We start from the raw sequence: 27177 nt of genomic DNA on the forward strand, positions 1-27177 counted from the left end.
TATTTTCACAGAAAAATATGATTTTTACTGATAGATGCATGAAAAGAACATTTAATCATCTATTGTGTAATGAAAATGAGAATATGCCAATAAATGTATTTACACTAACATTATGCTTTATGGCTGTAGCCCAATTAACTCTGGTAATTTTGAGAATTTTTAAGGCTTCTACTACAGTGATTACAAAGAGCCTTTTGATGCTTCAGTCAGCGGAGAGAGGTTACAAATTAAAACGCTATCTTTCGATTGTATGTCCTGCCCCCTCTTTAAATGGCCCTAGAAAAATAAGTGGGCATATGGTCCCTGGACCCAGTAACCCACCCACAAAGGGGTACCTCTGAAAGCAGGCATTTTTTACCTTGATGGTAATTTCAGAGTCTCATTGACAAAGGCCTCATCAGTGGTGTCTGGTGAGGGCACAGTTTGTTTCCCAAGTCAGTAAAGGCCATAAAGTTTTTTATTTTATAAAAGTAGCAAATGTGTTAGTATATCAGCTCCAACTTTAAAGGCCCTCAGGAGTGCATCAGTCGTTAGAAACAGGGATGTATAGGTAGCCAAACCACACTGAACAAAGGTAGTAAGCAGTTGAGTCACTTCCTCACCATCCTTCATCTACAATTCTGCGAAACATGCCCACACAAAATATCTACAAAACGATACATGAGATCTCCGTTATCAAGGTCAGGCCAATTTGATGGTGTACCAGTAGGAAGTCTCCACATGAGGATAAATGTTGAAAGCCTTAATGCCATTGGCCTAGTATCACACTTACACCTCTGCTAGAAAAAGTGTAACCTGATAGGAGGGGCTGTAGCCACCATCACTTAGTTTGATGCTTTCATTTTGGTGAACCCTTGTATCAGTCTCAGTTGATGAATAGCACAGTAAAACCGTGGAGCGCCTAGAAGGCATGTAAAAACTGAAAATCACTGGAGGAAAAATATAGGGCAGGTTAGAAAAAAAATATTTAGGGCAGCATATCTTTTCCAAGGCCTACCGAAGACTTTGTTTTCAACAGAGCTTCTCTATATTTACATTTAAAAGTAAAACTGAACCTTTAATGACTGATAGTACCTGTTACAGGTTTATGGCAACGTGCATGACTTGATGAGCAGAGTATTTATTAAGTGTTAAATAATTTTTGTAACATTTCATTACAATGTGAAGTACTGTTTGTAAATGTTCTTGTGTGAATATCTAGATATCCTCCATAAACTACACAAGTTTCTGAATCAAGCAATATTTAATGGTTAATGTAATAATAAGAAATTTAATGTTTTAGCTCATCTTGTAAAGGCGCTTCTGATAAAAGGGATACACATGAATGTACTGGAAATCATGAAGATACATTCAAGCTCTCCAGATGTTGCAGAAAGTGCCTGCAGACTGCTAAGACATCTCCTAGCGGACAGGTATTGTCATCATTCACAGTGGAGTAAAATAACCTAAAGGGTAATGAAAAACAATAGTACTTCTAATAATTGTTCTTTTGTTTGGGTTTCATTTACTTATAATTGGAAGTTTATGTTAAAGCTTTTGCCAACAGGGGACAGCTTCATGCTTGGATGACTGGCAAGTGATTGCTGTGTATTCTCTCACAGAAATAGTTCTGTTGGCTATTTTGTAGATTCTGAGTCTTTGAATATTCCCCCCTGTATGCAGTAGGAATCCTTTGTATATTTAACACATAAGCTCATAAAGACTCTTAAATATATTTGTCTTCATATGCTGTTCACCACTTACTAAGGATTAGAAAAACAGTCATTGTTGTTAGGTTGCGGATAGGCTGAAATGTAACTGTTGCAGGCCAACTTCAAAGTTATTACCTCAAGATGTCTATAAGGTTGTTCCCCAGCAGAACTCTGCTCATTTGATATTTGTTGGTTTGTATTTGCAGGGGGGCGGTCCTTTAATTATTTTCCTACCAGTCTCAGCTTTGCATGGGGACCGAGAAAGGATGGGAATACCAGACCTACCTATGGATTTGTAATTCAAGAAAAAAGAACTGTAGGAAGCTGGCTCTGTATATACTATACCAAAATAAGGTATAGTGTGCACAGAGTCCAGTGGACCTACAAAGGCTTACAGAGGAAAAATTAGATAATACTTTACTTTCTCTTTGTGGAAGTGTGGCCAAGCAGTAAAGCTTTATCAGAGGGCAGTGCTAAGGATTTCTTGTACACACTCAGGCAAGAAATGATGTCACACGCTAAAAAGACTGAACTCTGACCAATTGTTTTGTATACAAATATTTCTTAGTTGTATTTAATTTTTTTAACCAAGCAGGACTAAAATAGAACTTTTCAAGGATAATACAATTAAATGAAATTTAATGCAGTTGGCTTTGTTATAGGTAGGTCAAATGTTCAGAAACAGTTTAAATTACTTTGCAGTTACTTTGTGATTACTTTTTAGGTTACTTTTCAGATTACGTTTTCTACTCAGTGTGATATGCCTAGTTCTCTTCCAGGGGATCCTCATCAAAGTCATAAGCATTAGAATATTCCCGCCCATGTGCGGGACCCCGGAAACACTATATTATATGTGCCCCACATATATATATACTCATATATATATAAATACATATATATATATAACATGCAATAGCAGCCAATAAAAACAGAGCTGAAATATGCTGTGTAGAATTTCCACCATACATGTATAATAATAAGCATTAGAAACATGAGAAACAACAAAAAAGTTTGTTTAGAAATTGTTTTAATGCTCAGAAAGCAGTAGAAATTCTTATAACTCACTGGAAGCATAGAAAGCTCCCAGGCTGCATTGCAAACACAGTCTAAAAAGACTGAAAAGCTAACCTGTAGCTGCATAGCAATAAACTGACACCGTGCCTTTAAGGCACTCATGACCCCCAGAATCCCATCATGCCTCAGGGGTGACAGTTAGGTCAGTTGTTCTTTCCGGCTCCTTCAGAGAAGGACCCTGGTTACACAGCTCCACTAAATTTCCTGTTTTTTGACAGAAAAACTCTTCACTTTTGACAATTTTTTGTTCTTACTCGACATTTAACATCTAGTCAAGTAAGATACTGTCTTTTTCAGTCATTTTGGTGAGCATTTTCTCCTGAAAATGCCTTCACTCTTTGACAAATGCCCTTCTTGAGGCAACAAGAAGGCCAAGTCAGACAACCACGACGTCTGTATCCTGTGTCTGCCTGAGGAACATGATCCAGGCACCTGTCCTCATTGTGAACACCTGTGGAGAGGATTCGCATTTATGGCCTAGCTCATAGGTCATCAAGAGGAAGATCTCCGGTGAGGAAGGGCTCCAAGAAGACTCATTCATCTTCCAGAAAGAAGTCTTCACACCCCTCACCGTCGGGCTGAGAAAAGAACCACCGGTGGATCATTCATCGTCTAAACTACCGTCGACGGCGGGCTCGCCGTCGAAGAGAAGACCAGGTACGTCGACGACGTCGAAGGATCCAGTTCCATTGTCGAAATCCCCTCCGCCGGCGTCAACCGGGCGACGTCTGACGTCGAGGAAGGGAACTCCGCCACCGTCAACCGGGCGACGGTCGGCGTCGAGTTCCAAGACCCCTCCGCCGTCGTCAACCAGGCGACGACCGGCGTCGAGGGAGGTCACCCCTCCGCCGTCGTCATCTAGACGTCGACCGGCGTCGAGAAGTGGGACTCCTCCGCCGTCGTCGAAGAAGCGATGTTCGGCGTAGAGGACCAAGACCCCTCCGCCGTCGACAGGGAAGAGTCGATCGGCGTCGAGGAGGCAGTCTCCGTCGGTGTCTCGTCAGCTCTCGGCATCGAGGGTGTCCAATACCCCTCCACCGTCGTCGCACAGACATTCGACGTCGAGGCAGAAAACTCCGTCGACGGCTGATCATCACCGTTCGACGTCGAGAGAAAGGCCTCCGTCGACGATTGGACATCGTCACTCGACGTCGAGGCAGGGTGCTTCGTCGACGACAGGACATCGTCGTTCGACGTCGAGACTTCCGTCGACGACTGGGCATCGTCGTTCGACGTCGAGGGAGAGGGCTCCGTCGACGGCCGGTACTCGCCGTTCGACGTCGAGACATGGAACTCCGCCGGCGGCTGCTCATCGCCGCTCGACGTCGAGAGACCACACATCCTCGCATAGACATTCAAAAACAAGATTGTTTGATCCGCCGACTCCACGAAAGCACTCGACCACGAGGGAAGATCGCTCGACGTCGAGATGTTCAGATGTGGTGATGGTAACGGAGTCAGCTTCCCGTCATTCCACCTCAAGGTCCTCTGGCTCCTCCACGGCATCTTCGAAGTCCGGTACGCAAATCACCTGAGCGTCGGACGGACCCTTGGGCGGATAAAGTCAGACTGTCACCTAGATGGTACAGGTCTTTGGACCATTGGAGAGATTCTGGGGCTGCAAAAGCGTATGCAAGACTATGCCAGCTCGCAGCACAGGTCTCCTCTTCAGGATCTGGTGGAGGAGATGGACAAGCATAGCCCTCCCAGGCGCAAATCTCCTTTGAGACCACCTACCAGATCTCCCAGGCCCCGATCTCCCAGAAATGAACCACAGGAGCGGGTCAGGTCTCGCTCTCATAGACGAGAAGAGCGTTCGAAACGATCAAAAGAGAGGAGGCACAGTGTTCACCGTAGACGTCGACGAACTCCGTCTACTTCATCTACCTCTTCTACCAGGTCTTCCAAGAGGGACTACTCCCCTACTTTGACGGACAGTCCTACGTCCCGATCCTCCCCAGTGGATGACATTGGCACGTATCTGGATGTCTTGCAAAGAGGAGCTCAGAAGCTAAGCATTGAAATGTCTGTCCCTCAGGTTACAACAACAGTCATTTTTGAGACTTTACACAAAAAGGCGATCACCCGTCCTCTACTACCGTTAGTCCCGGGGATTATGGATCCTGTCAAGGAGGTATTCCTAACTCCGGCGGCTATCAGAGCTGTGCCAGCCCGCATCCAGAAGAAATACAAACCGGCCTCCTCCGACCCTGTTTTTGTACGATCTGACCCTCCAGCAGACTCGGTTATTGTGGCAGCGGCGAGGAAGACACACGCAGTTGCCGGTTCTTCTTCAGTCCCACCAGACAAGGACAGCAAGACTCAAGACTCCTGGGGTCGCAAAGTTTGCAACTCAGCTGCGTCGACTCTTAAGGTTTCTAGTGCGGCTGCACTTCTGGGTCGATACGACAGAGCCTTATGGGACTCTATGGAAAGGTTCAAAGCCAAGCTGCCAAAAGAAGACCAGCAGGATTTTGAAGAGACCGTGACTGAAGGATGTCTGGTGGCGAATCAGATGATAAGCACGGCTGCGGATGGTGCTGTCCTGGCGGCGCACTCCTATTCTCATGGGGTTTGTGCCAGGAGATCGGCATGGTTGCGCCTGACAGGCCTGAAGCCGGATGCTCAACATTGCATCCTTAATCTCCCCTTTTCGGGTTCTGCTCTCTTCGGGGAGCACGCTGACGAAGAAATGACCCGAATGAAGACGGAACTGGACACAGTGAAAGCGGTGGGCTTGGAAAAGAAGAAAGAGTTAAAGCGCTGTTTCAAGCCCAACAGGGGGAGAGGGGCTCAACAGAGGGTTCAAACCCCTCAGTGGTCCCAAAATAAGAACCAGGGGAAATCCCAGTTTCGAGGTAAACCTGGCAGAGGTAGAGGAGGTCATCAGCAATCCTCTAACACCACGAGAGGAGGAAAAGCCTGATCAGTGGCTTCCTCTGGCGCCGTTGCCCACTCCAGTGGGAGGAAGTGCTTCACAACACCTGGCAGAGTGGGTCAGCATCACCAAGGATCAGTGGGTGCTGAATATACTGCGCAATGGATACAGGCTACGTTTCCGTGCCCCTCCAAAGAGCATTCCTCCAAAGAGCGCTTACCCTCATCAACTAAGCTTGCTCCGAAGAGAGGTAAAAGTCCTACTACAAAAAAGAGCGATAGAGGAGGTTCCTCTCGCTCAAAGAGGAAAGGGAGTTTACTCCAGGTACTTTCTTGTCCCCAAAAAAGATCAGGAGGACAAGTTCAGACCAATACTCGATCTACGACTTCTAAACAAGGTCATTGTCAGAGAAAAGTTTCGCATGTTGGCACTTCACCAAATATGCCCACATCTTCAAGTCGGAGATTGGATGTGTTCGGTGGACCTACAAGATGCGTACTTTCACATCCCTATTGCTCTACAACATCGTAAGTACTTAAGGTTTGTCGTAGGGAACAAACACTATCAGTACACAGTGCTACCCTTCGGTCTCAAGTCCGCACCACGAGTCTTCACCAAATGCATGGCAGTGGTGGCGGCTTTTCTTCACAAGAAGGGGCTCTTCATCTACCCGTACCTGGACGACTGGCTCCTGAAAGGTCCATCTCCAGTGCAGGTAAAACACGATCTACATCTTGTCTACTCCAGTTGCACAGGCTCGGCCTTCATGTGAACCTGGAGAAGTCAGTCCAGCGGCCTACTCAATCAATCCACTACCTAGGCTCCGTTCTGGACACAAACGTGGGAAAAGCGTTTCCTTCGGAGGAGAGACTTTTTTCCATGAGCCAGAAATGTGGAATCCTGCTGAAATCTCGGCTTCCAACAGCCCGACAAGTAGCATCCCTGCTAGGTTCCATGGCGTCCTGCATCTTTCTCATCCCAAACGCCAGGCTGAGAATGCGTCCTCTACAGCAGGCTCTGGAGGATCAATGGGACCAGGCGACAGATCTTTGGGAGGATCGCATCAAACTCTCCCAAGCGACAAAAGACGCCATCAAATGGTGGACACGGAGAAAGAATCTGCTGGTGGGGGTTCGGTTTCACCAGCCTCTTCCAAACCAGTCGATAGTGACGGATGCCTCTCTGCAGGGTTGGGGAGCGCATATGGGTCCGCTTCAGATTCAAGGCCTGTGGTCTGCTCAGGAGCAGACATACCACATCAATATGCTGGAACTCAGAGCGGTATTCCTGGCTCTCAAAGCTTTTTTCCAGCGATAGAGTCCAACTCAGTCCTAGTACAGACGGACAACACGACCACCATGTTCTATCTGAACAAACAAGGAGGCACAAGGTCTCGCCCTCTGTCTCGAGAGGCTCAGGCAATCTGGCATTGGCTCCTCTCTCGAGGCCTCACGATAGTGGCGGTGCACCTTCCAGGCGAGTTGAACGTAAAAGCAGACGCACTCAGCAGGCACTTCGAAGATCAGCCAGACTGGGTGCTAAACGACGAAGTAGTGGAAGAGCTTTTTCGTTGCTGGGGTCGTCCAACTATAGATTTGTTTGCAGACGACGAAAACTCCAAAGGCCACGCCTTCGCGTCCAGGTTCCACCGACCAGGGACTATGGGGAATGCTCTGCTGATGGATTGGTCAGGGGCATTCGCTTACGCGTTTCCTCCCCTGGCTCTGATTCCGAGATTAGTTTCCAAGCTCTGCAGGTCGAACATGGAAATGATCCTGATAGCTCCGGATTGGCCTCGGCAGTGGTGGTACCCGGATCTTCTACATCTGTCTGTGTGTCCACACAGACGACTTCCTTGCAGGCCGGACCTGTTGAGCAAGATGAACGGGAGGATAATGCATCCCAACCTCCCATCATTGAACCTAACAGCATGGCTCCTGAGGTCCTGCAATTTGGACATTTGAACTTGCCTCCTGAGTGCATGAACATTTTAAAGGAGGCTAAGAGACCTTCCACGAGAGCGTCCTATGCGTTTAAGTGGAAGCGGTTTTTCCTATGGTGTAGGGATCATCACCTTGATCCGACTAAAGGACAGGAGGACGTCATCTTGCCATACCTCCTTTCCCTAGCTACGGCTGGTTTAAAATACGCTTCTATTAGGGTGCATTTGTCAGCCATAGTAGCATACAGAAAATCACCAGATCAGGTGTCTTTCTTTCAGGTTCCAGTGGTTAAGGACTTCCTCCAGGGGTTGAAGAAAGTGTATCCCCCTGTGCGAAATCCTTCTCCTCCATGGGAATTAAACCTGGTGCTATCCAGGTTAATGTCACCACCTTTTGAGCCCATCCACAAGGCCTCTTTGCAACATCTCTCTTGGAAGGCGGCCTTTTTGGTGGCGATTACCTCTGCTCGCAGAGTCAGCGAGATTCAAGCTCTCTGTGCGAAAGAACCATACACTATCTTTCATCACAATAGGGTAGTCTTAAGGGCTCATCCAGCTTTCTTACCTAAAGTCATCTCTGATTTTCATATAAATCAGTCCATTTCCCTCCCGTCATTTTTTCCAAATCCTACGACCCCAGCCGAGCGGTCACTTCACTCCTTAGATCTTAAGAGAGTGCTCAAGTTCTATTTGGAAATGACCAAAGGGATTAGGAAAACGGATCAACTGTTTGTGAACTATGGTTCAATGCGAACAGGTTTTCCAGCGGCCAAGAGGTCCATCGCGAGATGGATTGTCTCTTGCATTAAATTGGCTTATCAGCTTGCAGGCAAGCCTTTGTTGCAGTCACCCAAAGCGCATTCCACTAGAGGGAAGGCCGCTACAGTAGCCTTCTTGCACGACATTCCAATGTCGGAGATATGCAAGGCTGCGACTTGGAAATCAGTTCATACCTTTACGAAACATTACTGTCTCGAGTCTGATTCCAGGGCCGATACTCAAGTAGGGCAAGCCTCTTTGAGGAATCTATTTGGGTAGCCTTCGGCCTATACGAGCTTAGTATTTTCTAGGCTTAATATGGTTTATTACTGTATTGTTACTCCTTTGCCCGCAGGGAGATGAGGTGAGGCTCGCTATTCTATTCTAATGCTTATGACTATTGATGAGGATCCCCTGGAAGAGAAGGATTAGTTACTTACCTATAATCCTAGTTCTCTTCCAGGGGTATCCTCATCAAAGTCATAAGCAACCCTCCCGCCTCCCCGGGCAAAGGACATTGTTTAATAAGGAGATATTGTTAACCTATTTGTTATTGGGTTTATTTTCAGTCTCCGAAAAGAACAACTGACCTAACTGTCACCCCTGAGGCATGATGGGATACTGGGGGTCATGAGTGCCTTAAAGGCACGGTGTCAGTTTATTGCTATGCAGCTACAGGTTAGCTTTTCAGTCTTTTTAGACTGTGTTTGCAATGCAGCCTGGGAGCTTTCTATGCTTCCAGTGAGTTATAAGAATTTCTACTGCTTTCTGAGCATTAAAACAATTTCTAACCAAACTTTTTTGTTGTTTCTCATGTTTCTAATGCTTATTATTATACATGTATGGTGGAAATTCTACACAGCATATTTCAGCTCTGTTTTTATTGGCTGCTATTGCATGTTATATATATATATATATTCACTGAAAAAACCATAGGTTATAGACCATATATAGTTAGGAATTAGCATTTACAAAACCTTATTTTACTCACACAAAACCATTGAAATTCCATATATAGTTAGTTGTACTAACTATATATCGCGCACCCGCAATCCACTGCTGATCATGTCACATATTACATCATTCATGACATGGTCAGTGACATCACTGATGACATCACTGATGACATCTCAAATGACATCACTGATGACATCTCAAATGACATCACTGATGACATCACTGATGACATCTCAAATGACATCACTGATGACATCACTGATGACATCTCAAATGACATCACTGATAACATCTCAAATGACATCACTGATGACATCTCAAATGACATCACTGATGACATCACTGATGACATTTCATTTGACATCAATGGTCACATCACTGATGATATCATTCATGTGACAATACAATGCATCTCCTCACACTTTAATATAACCTCTGTTACACCCAGTGTTAAATACAGAATATAATTTTTTAAACCATTGACACACCAATACTAGTTACTACATACGCACTCACTGATTCCTACGTCTACACACACATTCACTCATTCACCCATACAATCATTCATACATACAATCACTCATCTTTACAACACTATCATATGCACTCATACACCTATACAGACACTCACACTCTGCCACTCATCAATGGAGTTAATCACGCACCTAGTCAGTCCTGTAAAGAATCAATCACACTTCCATTTTCTAATCTATACAGTTAAACATAGAGTACCTTACATTTTCAAACATATACTAACACATACTTACTCTCTTATACAATCATTGATACAAGAACACATTGATCTGCACAGAGTCACACATCTCCCAGCCAGCCACACACACACTCAGTCTCCCATACAAATACTTGGGCAACCAATCAATAACCCATATAGTTACTCATATAGCTACTGATCAACACATGCAGCAGTTTACAGAACAACAGACATAATGATGCACAAATTAAGACAGTTTAGTCACTAACCCATGCACTCAGTGACACACATTTATTCACTCACTCATACAGTCAGTCATGCACCTACTAAATCCTTCATCCAGACACTTCTACATCCACTCATTCTTCAATATGTAAGACATATTTTAACTTTACAGAAACATACAGTCACTGGATTTTGTCATCAGTGATGTCATCAGTGATGTCATCAGTGATGTCATTTGAGATGTCATCAGTGATGTCATCAGTGATGTCACTGACCATGTCATGAATGATGTAATATGTGACATGATCAGCAGTGGATTGCGGGTGCGCGATATATAGTTAGTACAACTAACTATATATGGAATTTCAATGGTTTTGTGTGAGTAAAATAAGGTTTTTTAAATGCTAATTCCTAACTATATATGGTCTATAACCTATGTTTTTTTCAGTGAATTTTCTAGGTTTTGTAAATGCTAATTCCTAACTATATATGGTCTATAACCTATGGTTTTTTCAGTGAATTTCATTGGTTTTTTAAAAGCTAATATCTATAGCTGTAAAATGTATTCTTCTTTAAATCAAAAAATATATTTTATATGTTTATTAATAATTTTTTTTATTATTATTATTTTTTGTTCGCTCCCGGTTCGCGAACTGGGAAGCTTCCCGTTAGCTCAATGTGGTGCCGCGACCCGGTCCGCGAACCGGTAAACGTTCCGTTTGCGCAACTGCCGCGTTAGAAATCAACATCGTGACGCGTCGCGGAAGCGCGACGTATCACGTTGTCGCGTAATGCGTCTTATGACGCGCCGCGTTAGCGCACCCGGAAGTGCTCCGGTACGCGAACTGAGACGCGAAGCGCAGCTCCCCGGAAGCGATCCGGGGCCCGTTGCGAAAGCGCGATGTATCGCGTTGCCGCGTAATGCGTCTTATGACGCGCCGCGTTAGCGCACCCGGAAGTGCTCCGGAGCGCGAACCGAGGCGCGAAGCGCAGCGACCCGGAAGCGATCCGGGGCGCGTTCCGCAGCGCGTAACATAAGCGTAACAGGTCATGTGACTTGTTAATAAAACTTTTCATTGGTTCATTTCACTTTTGGTTTCATAATGATGTAAGGCTAGGTCAGGTGACCTAAAAATAACACTTTTCATTGGTTTAGAACTATTGTTTTTCCCAAATGATGAAAACCCCTCCTTCTTTCCTCACTCTGACTTTCATCTTTGTGAGAGGAAGACCTTTTTTGATATTTGAGCAATGGCTTCATTGGTAGCTTCAGCTGGTGGACCCCCACCACCACCACCACCTCCTCATGGGAAGAGAGGACCACCTCCACAGTTCATCAGCAACACAGAGGAGGAAGAGGATGAACAAGAGGAAGAGGAGACAGAAGGACCACAGTTTTTACAAGAGGAGCCCCGGGTTTCTCATCGTAAAACCAGTTTTATTTGGCAGTTTTTTTCAATCCCTGAAGGGCAGAAGAAAGTTAATGCTAGATATGTGACGTGCCTCATATGTAAAGAGGCCTTATCTAGAGGCACCTTAAAAAAGTATAGCTTCGGCAACTACACCATGCATCGTCACATGAGCAGGTGGCATCCATTAAACTACAGCCGGGCAGAGATGCGTGACCTGCAGGACAACCCATCAACTCCTGTGGCCACGACATCAACACAGGTATATTTGACAGGACCAGAGGCACGGGAAACCGTGCCAAACATTCAGGACAACTTTGTCCATATGAAGTTTACCTGTTTGTATTGCGGTGCATTACTCTCATGTGGCAATATGAGCATTACCTTAATCAACCGAGCTTATGAAAATCACAAGTGCTCTAAACGCCCCAGAAAGTAAATTTTTTTTTTGCTCCTGTTGAGCCCTTTCCAATGCCTGTTTTTTGTTGTTTCCCCTCCCAAAAAAACAAAAAAAACATAAAACTGTTCAAAAAATACAAAAAAAACAAAAAATGTTCAGAAAAATAAAAAAAATATATAAAACAACTAAAACATTAAAAAAAAGTTCTTTTCAGAACTACCTCCCCTTTCAAAAAAAATTGCTAGAATGTTTAGCACTCTGGCAAGCTGTATTTCTTTTGGTTCGCTTCCTGGTTCGCTCACCGGTACGCGAACCGGGAGCGAACCCCAAAATTTTTTTTAAAAAAAAAGAAGAGCAAGTATAAGGGAAGTAAACAGAGAGTAATGTTAAAACAAAGACAGCTATAGGGTCTAAACCAGAGATACTGTTTAATAGATTTATTTACCGAAGAAAAGAGGGAAGAGGATATAATTGTGAAAAACAAAATAGATAAGGAAGTGAAAGAAAAAAAGGAGAGTAGAAGAATAACAAAGAAGAGTTTCTTAGAGAATATGAGTGAATGTTCAAAATAAGATTAAAACATGTGGAATAACAGAGAGAAAAAACAGAAAGCAGAAAAGAAGAAGTAACAGAAAAAGAATAATTGAAACAGCAAAGAAATGTAAATAACATAGGGCCATATTATCAACATAGGCAATAAAAGTTTTGCAGCTTTTATCGGCAGAAATGTGTCGCTTAAGCCGCTTTTGCGGCAGAAAACTGCCGCTAAAACCACTTTTGCAGCAGTTTTCTGCCGATAAAAACAGCAATAATTTTATTGGCTGTGTTCATAATATGCCCCTTAGTGTGCTTCAACTACACAGAAAAAGCATAATGAACAAGTAGTGAAAGAGTGATCAGTCAAAGACACTAAGAGTAATAGAGACGGAGTGAGTGAACAAGAGTGAGGAACTATGAGAAGAGAGGGACTGAGAAAAGGAGTGGAAGGAGTAGAGTAAGTAAGTAGGTAATAGAGAAAGGAATGAGGGAAGTAGCAAAGGCAGGAAACTGAGGGTTAAAGAAATGAAGCTGTGGAACTAATAGTAGGTGAATGTGATAGAAATGTAACGAAAAGAGTACAAAACATTTACCTTATAATTGTCGTTAAGTTAGTCACTTGTTATTTTTATACTTTCAATCAGTTCGCGTACTGGGGCGCTCCCCGGGAAGCGCTTCATCAAAAAAGGTGGGAAAGTAATTTACAGAAAAACGACTGGAGACACTTTCACCAAATATAGATTAGCTCATACTACATACCAATCCCTACCATTTTCACAAATTTGATTGAAATTCCATTTAGCCATTTAGCCTGTAGACCTTTCTAAATACCGTGAGGTAAATTCCTTCACAGAACACATCTGAAGTGTTGGAATTGACAACCAATGAAAATGTTACTTTCATTTTCTACTTTTTTTACCTGACATTTGATTCGTTATATACCTGAATATATTTAAAGGAAGAGAAGGGAACACAGCCATTTTGACTACTACTTCCTGGTGTACATTTCAATTGGATTTTCACTAATCACTTCAACTTCTTTGTAAAGGTAAGTTGTTATATTAAAAACTGAAGTATATTGTGCACTATAAGTTAATATGGTAAACTTTTTCTGATAGTTATATACTACCCTCTGTAGTAGTTATAGATTTAGATAGACTTCTCTGTTATAGTTATGGATGGAGTTAGGTTTCTCTTGTACAATTATGAATTTACTTACGTTAAATCACATACACTTTTTTATATTCCTACTTCCACTCTGATACTATACACTGGCCAAAGATAAATTCACTGATAAAAACTGCCTATCTAAAATTAATCCCAACAGTGCCCTATCTGTACTAATATATATTTTTTTATCCAAATTTCAGGCAAAATGGAAGGCGAACAGAAAGTTTCATTTCAAATTGTCCTGCAAGAGAGCAACCAAGAAATAATTGATCCAAATTATATAGAATTTATGGATGAAACTTGGGACCAAGAACTACTGCAATGTGTGCAAGCAGTAGATGTCCTCCTTCAAAATGAGGACATTTTACACACTCAAACATTACAAGCTATGTTCAATGAAAATAACGACATTTCAGACAGTGAAATGTTAGACATTTTATTAAATTTTGAAACACAATCACAATAATAAATAATTGCTTAAAAAATAAAGAAATTAAAAAATAATCAACAAAACAAACAATCAATTAACATACAATATTAGAAAAGTCTATCATTCTTTTTTCCTTTTAGTACGCTTCCCAGAACGCTTCCCGGTTCGCGGACCGGGCGCTCCCCACGCAAAAAAACAATTTTTTTTTTTTTTTTTTTTGCCCTGCGGGTCCCTTTTAAAGCCTCTACATCAAACCTAGGGGGTCAGGGAGGATCTACTATGCCCCTTATGGTCATTTGCCCCTTCGCTTTGGCCTCCTCTTGTCTCTCGATCCTACCGAGAGACAAGATGGCGGCCGCTACGGACTGTTTGGAATGTTTACAGACACCGGAGAGCCAATCAGCTTCGCTACGCGAAGTTCCGTTACGCGTCAAGTACGCGAACCGGAGCGCTGCCCAGAGCGCGCTTACAGATATATATCTTTTTTTGAACGTTAATTTCTCAAAATCCACTGGAGCACATATATTGAGACCTAGCAAAGGCACATCGGGCTACCAGTCCCTACAATTTTGCCAAGTTTCGTGCAAATCCATTCAGCCGTTCGGGCTAAAAATGAGGCCAACCGCCCTATGGAAATTAACATGGGAAAAACGCGTTTTGGGACCCCCCTTTTTTCTCGGCCCCCTCTTGACGAACCCCCCCCAAATTTTCAGGGGCTGCTCAAAAACAAAATGTTCCATTTTCCTGAAAATTTCAGCCAATTCCGTCCACAAACGCCAAAGTTATTAGACATAGAATTTTCAAAAATCCCATAGAGAAAAAATCCTAACTATATATACCTACTGGCGACCGCCAGTAGGTAATATATTTATATATATTCACTGAAAAAACCATAGGTTATAGACCATATATAGTTAGGAATTAGCATTTACAAAACCTTGAAAATTCACTGAAAAAACCATAGGTTATAGACCATATATAGTTAGGAATTAGCATTTAAAAAACCTTATTTTACTCACACAAAACCATTGAAATTCCATATATAGTTAGTTGCACTAACTATATATCGTGCACCCGCAATCCACTGCTGATCATGTCACATATTACATCATTCATGACATGGTCAGTGACATCACTGATGACATCACTGATGACATCTCAAATGACATCACTGATGACATCACTGATGACATCTCAAATGACATCACTGATGACTACATCCAGTGACTGTATAATTCTGTAAAGTTAAAGTATGTCTTACATATTGAAGAATGAGTGGATGTATAAGTGTCTTGATGAAGGATTTAGTGGGGGCATGGCTGACTGTATGAGTGACTGATTAAATGTGTCTCACTGAGTGCATGGGTTAGTGACTAAACTGTCTTAATTTGTGCATCATTATGTCTGTTGTTCTGTAAACTGCTGCATGTGTTGATCATTAGCTATATGATTAACTGTATGGGTTATTGATTGGTTGCCCAAGCATTTGTATGGGAGACTGAGTGTGTGTCTGGGTGGATGGGAGGTGTATGACTCTCTGCATAGATGTGTGAGCAGTTGATTGACTAGATGTATGGGTTCAAAAGTGCATGTGGAAACAGCTGTATGGGCGGTTGACTGTGTGCATGAGTGTATTGGTGAGTGAATGGATATCTCAGTGCTACATGTCAAAGTAAGTACATATGTAAAACACAGTACATGTCAGAGTTGACATATATAAATAACTGTGCATAAGAGCCAGTGAATGTGTGAGTGGCTGTATGGATCATTGTGAACTTGTATCCAGGATTGTATAAGTGAGTAAATATGTTTTAGTATATGTTTGAATAAGTAAGGTGTGTATAACTGTATAGTTGAGGAAATGGAGGTGTGATTGATTCTTTGCATGACTGACTAAGTGTCTGAGTAACTCCATGGATGAGTGACAGTCTATGAGTGTCTGTTTACACTGAGTGTATCTAAGGTTATATTAGAGTCTGAAGAGGTTCATCGTATTATCACATGAATGATGTCATCAGTGATGTGATCAGTAATGTCAAATGAGATGTCATCAGTGATGTCATTTGAGATGTCATCAGTGATGTCATCAGTGATGTCATTTGAGATGTCATCAGTGATGTCATCAGTGATGTCATTTGAGATGTCATCAGTGATGTCATCAGTGATGTCACTGACCATGTCATGAATGATGTAATATGTGACATGATCAGCAGTGGATTGCGGGTGCGCGATATATAGTTAGTGCAACTAACTATATATGGAATTTCAATGGTTTTGTGTGAGTAAAATAAGGTTTTTTAAATGCTAATTCCTAACTATATATGGTCTATAACCTATGGTTTTTTCAGTGAATTTTCAAGGTTTTGTAAATGCTAATTCCTAACTATATATGGTCTATAACCTATGGTCTTTTCAGTGAATTTCAATGGTTTTTTAATAGCAAATATCATAAGCTGTCGAATGTCAAGTACGTGGTAAGTGAAAACATTTTCGTGTTTATGCACACTGATCTGCTTTGAATGGTGCCCCCCCCCCTCATTTCTATTAGGAGTACTCTCTCTTTGCAGATAGTGAAAGGTAGTTAACGCAGGCCTTTGCCCCCGTTGTAATCCGTCGTGCCTGCTTCTCTCTCCATTTGATTGATTGTTATCCAAGTATTTACTGTTTTAGAATTAGTTCTCTTTGGTTCATTCTCTATTTACAAACAAACACAGAGTCGCAATACTCTGTTTAGTCTTTGCAGATAACGAAAAATCGTGTAAAAAAAAAGAAAAGGAATCGAGCAAAATCAGTAGGCCACTAATGGGATCTCTTTTTGACCTCGCTAAAATAGAAACATTAGGAACAACCCCTCATGACAAATACAAAACTAGTGAGATGAACTGAACTCCACACAATGATGGCTGCAAAACAGCTCGGCTCCGCCACCCACCCCGCCCAAAATAACGATAAAGAGCGGCTGCCATGATTGGTTGCGGAATGGCCACGACGGAGCTACGAAATGGTGCTGCTCTCATGCTAACCCCAGCTTCAGTCTGAAACATCCAGAAACACTGTAGACTACCAATTCGATCAGTTCCGGTAGCGCCCCAATGTAACCCGGTAGAGAAGAACTAGCCCTCCCCTCTTTGACTGATGGTTCTTGTTGCCTGTCCCTTCTGTTGTCATTTAACAGAACTATTTAGCCTGCTGAAAGGGGTTGTGTTCCGACCGCTGGTTGGTGGAGACATTTTGACTATATTCTGTACCTGCGTTGTCGCGTAATGCGTCATATGACGCGCCGCGTTAGCGCATCCGGAAGTCATCCGGGGCGCGCAGCGCGTAACGTAAGCATAACAAGTCATGTGACTTGTTAATAAAACTTTTCATTGGTTCATTTTACTTTTCTTATTGTAATGATGAAAGGCTTGGTCATATGACCTAAAAATTACGCTTTTCATTACTTCCGAACATTATTTTTTCTTAAATATATGTTATAATGTTCCAGGCTAATGTACTTTCCCGGAAATTTTACAACTGTCCTGCAAGTAAAATATATTCTTTTTTCGAGAAAAAGAGCGTTTCTTCGTCCCATGACGGAGCCGTTGAGCAAAAGAGGGTCGACCTGCTGTCTTAGTCGCCGATACGCCTGAATATGAGATTCTTATCGATCACTTTATGTTGCAGGAATAGAAAACACAACAGCCCTTGACCATTTATCTTTACTGCGTTCCTTCGTATTATACCTTTTACCCTTCATGTAATTGGTCTGCTTTATTTCACTTGCCTTTTAATGATTCTAAAACAGTCACTATTATTAACCCCTTCGACGCTCATGACGAGCTGGGCTCGTCATGAGGTAGCCTCCCAGCACGCTCATGACGAGCCCAGCTCGTCATGAATAATGGGTTTTTAAAAAACTCAGCGCAGGAAGGGAAAATGTGCCGCGAGGATGTGGTTAAAAACTTTACCAATGTATATACTACTACCATGTTTTCTTTTAAAAACCTTTATTGTGAAAATTTCATTATACAAATACGAGCCTATAACCACGTGGGCCTGCCACGGAGCAAACTGTAATCGTATATGATGAATAGACATTTACACTGTAGAGGAACGTAACGGGCGGGCCATTAGGTTGCAAGAACTAAGGTGTCTAACAGTTACGGAATCGGTGGACGTACATTTTATAATTAAAATACGACAGGGCCAGTTACAATAAAATTATCTAGATATACATTTGCGGGCAAGTACCATGGGTGACGTTAATTCGAACTTTCAACAGTACAGTAATCAATAACACATCAGAACTTAATATCAATAGGGATGTCGAAATATTCAATCAATTCTCGTCCCCGCCCGCCATGTGCTTCAAAACTGCATACGTATCTCGTGATTTCAAGGTTCTGCAACCAGTACACAACAAGGAGTTACGAGTCCCATTTATTCCGGCGCCATTTTGGGCGAGGACGGGCAGGTCCAGGATATAGTCAAAATGTCTCTACCAACCATCGACTATGATGATGTTCATATGCTGTATTTATTAGAGTAACACTCATCTGTCCACATGAAATTAATTTGCCACAATCTAAACATGTCATTTTAATCTTTCCAAAGTTCTTCTAAATATTTGGGACCGTTTCCCTTGCCTCTGAAGCTCTCAGTGCCACTTCTTTGATGAATGTACTAGCAGGTCAGGGGTTCTCCTCCAAATCTCTCTTTTATGCAGCACTATAATTAATTGGTGCCACCTCTCCATATGACGATGCATGGTATAGTTACCACAACTATATTTTTTTTCGGTTCCTCTGGAGAGTTCATCGTGGCAGATGAAGCGTGTAACGTACCGGGCATTTACCTTTTTTTGCATGTACAGGAAAGGAAAAAAAAATCGAGCGTCCGAGTTCTAAGGTGTCCCAGGGCCATTTTAGTGGACCAGGCCCAAATCCAAAGAACAGGCCGCCATTTTGAGAGTCCTCTTGCAGCCGCCTGTCGCTGTAGCATCAAGAGCAGCCGAAACTCAGCTGAATGGCAACTGAAACGGTAAAGGGGCGCCCCACTACAGCAGACGAGCCTCCACCTAGGAAGGCCCATTCACGCCGGCTCCCCCCCCCTTCGGGCACCCCACGCCGTTATTCGGAGCAGTATTGTAGGATGGCCACACCAGTGCGGCAACTTGCTAGACATCACCTCGGTGGTAACCGAATCTCAACGCCTTGTGGTGTCTTCTATTCAGAAAACATTGTTATGCTGCCTTCGACCTATTCGCCGCAAGTGCGCACACAACTCAACTGCATAGCTTGCTAGACACCACCTCGGTGCCATCCGGATCTTGGAATGTCAGCACCTTTTGGTGTCTTCTCTTCAGAAAATATTGTTGCGCTGCCTTTGGCCCCATTCGCACATCAGTCCGCTACTGACGCAAACTCACAGGCTAATGGGGTGCCCCACGCCGACTTTCAGCATTGTAGAATGACCACACCAGTACAGCAACTTGCTAGACATCACCTTGGTGCCATCCGGATCTCGGCGCCCCACTGCAGATGAAGTGCCTCTCAACTATGAAACCACCACGGTGACATCCGGATCTTGGCGCGTTGTGCTGCCTTCGGCCTATTCGCACATCGGTCCGCTACTGACGCCATCTCACAGGCTAATGGGGCGACCCACGCCGAGTTTCAGCATTGTAGGATGACCACACCAGTACAGCAACTTGCTAGACATCACCTCGGTGCCATCCGAATCTTGGCATCTCAACGCCTAGTGGTATCTTCCATACAAAAAATATTGTTACGCTGCCTTTGGCCCCATTCGCACATCAGTCCGCAACTTAGACATCACCTCGGTGCCATCCGGATCTTGGCATCTCAGCGCCTTGTGGTGTCAGTCAGAAAATATTGTTGCGCTGCCTTTGGCCCCATTCGCACATCAGTCCGCTACTGACACCATCTCACAGGCCAACAGGGCGCCCCACACCGACTTTTACCATTGTACGATGGCCACACCAGTGCCACAACTTGCTAGACACCACCTCGGTGCCATCCGGATCTTGGCATCTCAGCGCCTTGTGGTGTCTTCAAATCAGAAAATATTGTTGCGCTGCCTTTGGCCCCATTCGCACATCGGTCCGCTACTGACGCCATCTCACAGGCCAACGGGGCGCCCCACGCCGACTTTCAACATTGTAGGATGGCCACAGAAGTGCGACAACTTACTAGACACCACCTCGGTGCCATCCGGATCTTGGCGCGTTGTGCTGCCTTCGGCCTATTCGCACATCGGTCCACTACTGACGCAAACTCACAGGCCAACGGGGCGCCCCACGCCGACTTTCAGCATTGTAGGATGGCCACACCAGTGCACCTTACTAGACACCACCTCGGTGCCATCCGGATCTTGACGCGTAGTGAAGCTGCAGCAGCTGCAAATAAGCTTCAGACAGTGTTACAACCGCTGCTCAGAACTCTCAACTATGACACCACCTCGGTGCCATCCGGATCTTGGCATCTCAGCGCCTTGTGGTGTCAGTCAGAAACTATTGTTGCGCTGCCTTTGGCCCCATTCGCACATCGGTCCGCTACTGACGCAAACTCACAGGCCAACGGGGCGCCCCACGCCGGCTTTCAGCATTGTAGGATGGCCACACCAGTGCGGCAACTTGCTACACACCACCTCGGTGCCATCCGGATCTTGGCATCTCAGCGCCTAGTGGTGTCTTCTATTCCGAAAATATTGTTGCACTGCCTTCGGCCCCATTCACACATCGGTCCGCTACTGACGCCATCTCACAGGCCAACGGGGCGCCCCACGCCGACTTTCAGCATTGTAGGATGGCCACACCAGTGCGGCAACTTACTAGACACCACCTCGGTGCCATCCGGATCTTGGCGCGTTGTGCTGCCTTCGGCCTATTCGCACATCGGTCCGCTACTGACGCAAACTCACAGGCCAACGGGGCGCCCCACGCCGACTTTCAGCATTGTTGGATGGCCACACCAGTGCGGCAACTTACTAGACACCACCTCGGTGCCATCCGGATCTTGGCGCGTTGTGCTGCCTTCGGCCTATTCGCACATCGGTCCGCTACTGACGCAAACTCACAGGCCAACGGGGCACCCCACGCCGACTTTCAGCATTGTAGGATGGCCACACCAGTGCTGCAACTTGCTGGACACCACCTCGGTGCCATCCGGATCTTGGCGCGTTGTATTGCCTTCGGCCTATTCGCACATCGGCCCGCTACTGACGCCGCCTCACGTGCCAACGTATTTTCTCCGCATTTTATACCCTATGCCGCATAACAGGTCATGTGACTTGTTTATAAAACTTTTCATTGGTTCATTTTACTTTTGGTTTCCTAATGATGGAAGGCTTGATCATATGACCTAAAAACAACACTTTTCATTGGATGAAAACTTTTTTTTTTTTCCAAACGATGAAAGCCCCACCTTGTTTCTGGATGTTTCAGACTAAACTGGCGTCAGCATGAGAGCACCACCATCTCGTAGCTCCGTCGTGGTCATTCCGCGAGCAATCATGGCAGCCGCTCCCCACCAGAAGCCTGCAGGAGTCGGGGCCCCCAAAACTTTTGATGAATTCTCAAGGCGGAGGGGACGCTTTCGAGAATGGGGTCCAAGACCTAGCAGACAAGCGTCCGATTTCCAAGGTGTCCCAGGGCCATTTCAGTGGACCAGGCCCAAAAAGGAAAGAGCCTGCCGCCATTTTGAGAGTCCTGTGACAGCCGCCTATCGCTGCACCGCAAGAGTGGGCGCAACTCAGCTGAATTGCGGCTTTTGACACAGTGGACCAAAAACGGACGGAATGGCAACTGAAACGGTAAAGGGGCGCCCCACTACAGCAGATGACACTCCACCTGGAGAGGCCCGTTCACGCCGCCTCCCCCGGGGCGCCCCACGCCGTTATTCGGAGCAGCATTGTAGGATATCAAAACCAGTGCGGCAACTTACTGGACATCACCTTGGTGCCATCGTTCTGCTGCCTTGGAACTATTCGCACAACAGTTTGCTACTGATGACCCACCCCCCGCGACGCCCCACGCCGGAAATCTGGACGTTGTGCTGCGTTGGGACTATTCGCACAGCCGACCGCTACTTCGTTGTTTTTCCCTAAAAATGTTTATATGTTATTACTATTTTTGTTTTCTTGTATATATTTATAAATTATTAAAGTTTTATAATCTTACTACTTTGTCGGAGTGCTATATATTTTTAATGTGACACATAATTGTAAAAATTTTGATGTACAAAGAGTCATCCCTGGAATCTTCCGCTTCACGCTCGGTCCCCTCCCCAATCACAATACAGGATGGTTTTCAGATAATCGCAACGCTTCTGCTGTGACGGATCTCATCGAGTGTGGGCCTTGATCTACTATAACTACTTTGAAGAGGGGTGATTCTTTACAGCTGTGCCATAAACTACATCTGCAGGGCTAGCTGATAGCCTAGGACCGGCCTGGACAATCGGACACAGAGGAAAAGGAGTGTCAGAGGGTGCGGTAGTGAATAGGGCGAAAGGGAGGTGTCGGGCGGGCACAGGGTGTGATTCTCAGGGAAGAGCAGCGCAGATGGGGGGAGGTTTATTACCCATGCATAAGACAGAGAGCGGGGGTGACCACTGCCTGGGTGAGATGCTTGCGAGGGTGGGGAGCCATGCTAAGGATCGACAGCGTGCACAGAGTGGGTCTGGTCAAGGCATCTAAAATGGCTGCCGTGCACGACAAAAGTGTGGCATTTGAAAAAAGACAAGATGGCGCAGACAATGTTTTTCAACACTTCCTGATTTCCTTCAAATCGAACGTTAACAGACGTTGGGGCATATTACCAAAGTTAAGCGATATTTATCCCTAACGATGCATTGCAAAGATTATTTTTACCGTCAGAAATTATCGCAGATAAACCTTGCTATTATCAAGGTTTATCGCAAATACGATAAAAAACGACCGCAATGCATTAATATCGCTGAAAACTCAGCGATATTCATGCATTACCGAGCTAATGCTCTTAGCCATGTTATCCACCTCCCATTGGATAACATGGCTAAGAACTGCTCAGGGCATCTGTTACTTTTTGGAGATATTCGCGCTTATCTAGAATATTTCTAAAAGTTGATAATAGGAGATAGCGATGTTAGCGACTGTTTCCAGTCGCTAACATCTTGGCATGCCCACTTTGCATGTCATTAGTGATAAATATCACTCACATGCAAAGTGGGGCCCAAGATGGTCGCTATCTCCTACTAGCCGTCGCTAACTGGTGTTAGCAACAGCTAGGTAATACAGATATAATTTTATCTCCGCGAAGCGGAGCGCTGTTACAGATATATATCTTGTTTTTGAACGTTAATTTCTCAAAATGCACTGAAGCACATATATTGAGACCTAGCAAAGGCACATCGGGCTACCAGTCCCTAATATTTTACCAAGTTTCGTGCAAATCCATTCAGCCGTTCGATTATTATTATTATTTTTTTTTTTTGCCCCGCGGGGCCCTTTTAAAACCTCCACATCAAACCTAGGGGGTCAGCGAGGATCTACTATGCCCCCTTATGGTCATTTGCCCCTTCGCTTTGGCCTCCTCTTGTCTCTCGATCCTACCGAGAGACAAGATGGCGGCCGCTACGGACTGTTTGGAATGTTTACAGACACCGGAGAGCCAATCAGCTTCGCTTCGCAAAGCTCCGTAACGCGAAAAGTACGCGTCCTGGAGCGCTGCCCGGTCCGCTGTTACAGATATATATCTTTTTTTAAACGTTAATTTCTCAAAATCCACTGTAGCACATATATTGAGACCTACAAAAGGCACATCGGGCTACCAGTCCCTACAATTTTGCCAAGTTTCGTGCAAATCCATTCAGCCGTTCGGGCTAAAAGTGAGGCCAACCGCCCTATGGAAAACTCAATGTTAAAAACACGTTTTGGGACCCCACTTTTTTTCTCGACCCCCCCTGGACGAACCCCCCCCAATTTTCAGGGGCTGCTCAGAAACAAAATGTGCCATTTTCCTGAAAATTGCAGCCAATTCCGTCCACAAACGCCAAAGTTATTAGACATAGAATTTTCAAAAAACCCATAGAGAAAAAATCCTAACTATATATACCTACTGGCGACCGCCAGTAGGTAATATATGAGTATATATATATGTGGGGCACATATAATATAGTGTTTCCGGGGTCCCGCACATGGGCGGGAATATTCTAATGCTTATGACTTTGATGAGGATACCCCTGGAAGAGAACTAGGATTACAGGTAAGTAACTAATCCATATCACACTGGAACATTGCCTAGATAAAAGGTAGGTAAACAGGACGTTTTTCAGAGGAATACAGTCAATGCAACTCTATGGAGGAATATAAGGTTATCCATTTTCCATTTGCAAGCTTTATTTCGGTCATTATAGACCGTAAAACCAAAGGGGTAAGATACATACATTTCTGGATTTCGGCAGTAAAAACATCAATGAGCATTCCCAAATATAACCAAGTACAAATGAGTTGATCAAATTTCATGGCAGTTAAAAAAGATATTAAAGTTTAAAAAAGGTTTAAACTGCGATTTCATGAGTTAACAGTATTAAAACAGTAGGAGTTAAAAAGGGGACATTTATCAAGAGCCGGGGGGAGTTTAAAAACTTGCAGCACCTGTGCCACATGGAGTACAGAAAACGAGACACAGCAAAAACAATCAGAGGATGAGTGTCCGTTCTCAAAACTCTGAAGGCTTCCAGGCACTGCCTGTACCCCAAGTTCCTGCATAATGGTAACAGCCAATACCTCCTGCTGAATGGCTGACTCTTTTGACTATTACAAACAGGACATCCGATAGGAGAAGCATTTGACCATCTGCCTGTAAATGCATGGACCGGCAGGCAGCCCAATCTGAACTGAGTATAACGTTTCCTAGACATGGAACAACATCAAGGAAGGCCTCAAATAGATACTGATCTTTAAAGTTGAGGAAATCAGAAGTTAGACAGTCTAATTTTGTCCTCCCTTGGGTTTCAGACAATCTAAACAGTCTATAAGCTTTAACTAATTCAAGCCGCGGTATTGTCGGGGGCACTTCCTCAGGTTGGGTCCATAGGTTTGGCCGACCTTGTCTAAAGCGCAGGTCTTTTATTTGTACATACCAGGATAGTTTTACCACCCCTGGGAGCCCCAAAATCGCCTTGAGTTCAGACTGGTAGGCTGGTAATTCGGGGGTCACCCTTAGTCTACGCCAAAAAGTCAGGGGGGCAGTCCAATCTCCTCCTTTATGGGACTGATCCCAAGGTCCATACGTAAGGGGATGAGAGAGGTACTTAGCGGTAGACCCAAGAGCTGCCTCATAAACTTGTTCTCAGATTTAACCAGTCCACCTACAGGAAGATGACCCCAAAGTTCTGCCCCATACATTATAGCACTCCTGATTTGGACTTTGTAAATCTCAGTCAGCGGACCCAGTTGTCTAGATGATGAGTTCCTGTGTAATTTTACTATTCCGCCGGCCATCTGTGCTAGCCTTAAGCCTGCCTTTTCTTGCTGAAGGCCCAACCAAAAGTTTCCGTCAGCGTGACACCCAGGTAGTCAAAGACTGCTACCCTCTCTAGTTGGATACCATTTAGGGAGGGGTTTGGGCGAGCTGTTTTGCTGGGATTAAAAACCATGTACATAGTTTTTAATGTGTTGATCTTCAGCCCCTTGTCTTTGCAGAATAGAGAGAAGCTGTCAAGGATCCTTTGGATGCCCATGGGCGACTTAGATAGTAACGAGGTGTTGTCCGCAAACATCATTGCTGGCACCTTGTCACGGACCAGCTTAGGGGCATCAATGTTGGGTTATCAGTTTGTAGGTAAGTAAACGATCTTTGGGGTCGAGTTTCTGGGGTTAGAACAAGGGTTTCCCCCAGAGTCAAGGATGCACTGAAAAAAGAACCCTCAGCGGCACAAGGGCAGCTGGGTGCAGAGTCTTGAGGCCCAGTGTATCCAATGGGGGATATGGGGCGTCCGGTTGGGGCTGCCCACTGTCATGCCTCTTGGATGTGGGAGCTAAGCTCCTAGGGTTTAGCTTAGAGCAAAGGGGGATCTGATTTTGCAAACATGGTGCACCCACAGCGGCACATGGGCGGCCAGGTACTGGGTGCTGATTTGGCATTAGGTGATCAGTTGTTTTCAATGGGAGTTGCTGTTTAAAAAAAAAAAAATCTGTTTTTATTATTTGCATTCAGAACAGTGGCAAGTAATTCAAAACATAAAATACTAGCAGCCCGTCCCGACGTTGTCCGGGTATGAATTGCTGCCGGCCAGTAGTATATTGTTTTGTAGGATTTCGTTTTGATAGCATTTCTTATCTGTGACAGGCCTGTGAAACGCTCCGATTCACAGTGCACTGCTGATGCACTTAAGAGTGCGCGTTCAGTAGTGTGTGAACTCGAGTTTCCCTACTTTATTTTTCCTTGCAATATTATATAGCGCGAACTCGACAACATGGCAGGAGCACAATTTACATTACAGAAGAACACATTCATTTGTGGTAGGCACGGGCAGACAAAGCGATTTGCCTGGAATCACAGGATGTTGAGCTTATGCCGAGATTAAAACGTAGCTCCCCAGCTCTAAAGTTCGCAATTCTAGAACTTGTGGCGGGAGGTGTGTCTAAAAGTGTATGTCAGTGCTGGCCATCAATGAGAGAGACCTGTGCATTTTTCAAATCGGTGGTGAAAAAATGAGCATGTTGCTGGAGATGTGGGCTGCCGTGCCACCAATGTACTTACCGAGGGAGGGTAAACACCCATTATTCCGCAACTTTCTTTCCGCATACCATCACTCCGCAAACTTTCATTACGAAAGTACCATGACTCCGCAATGTCATTATAACGCATGGCATTACATTTTATATGCTTTTACCACGCATACATTTACAACGAAATTCGTTGTAAATGCATGAATGGTAAAAGCATGTTTTTTTTAATGTTTGGATAAGGTATAGGGGTATATGTTTTGGGGTACTGAGGTATAT

General features: G+C 44.4%; 1 protein-coding gene across 2 annotated transcripts in view; it reads left to right on the forward strand.

Moving 5' to 3' along the window:
* The window catches only part of LRRK2 (leucine rich repeat kinase 2), a 2266429-nt gene that overhangs the window by 410635 nt on the left and 1828617 nt on the right, over positions 1-27177 (forward strand). For both annotated transcript variants that reach the window (XM_078680082.1, XM_078680090.1), the window contains one exon: positions 1283-1412. In XM_078680082.1, coding sequence (XP_078536208.1) covers positions 1283-1412 — 130 coding nt within the window. The remainder of the gene's footprint in view (positions 1-1282; positions 1413-27177) is intronic.

This window comes from Lissotriton helveticus, chromosome 1_1, assembly GCF_964261635.1.
Source record: "Lissotriton helveticus chromosome 1_1, aLisHel1.1, whole genome shotgun sequence".
Taxonomy (NCBI): Eukaryota; Metazoa; Chordata; class Amphibia; order Caudata; family Salamandridae; genus Lissotriton; species Lissotriton helveticus.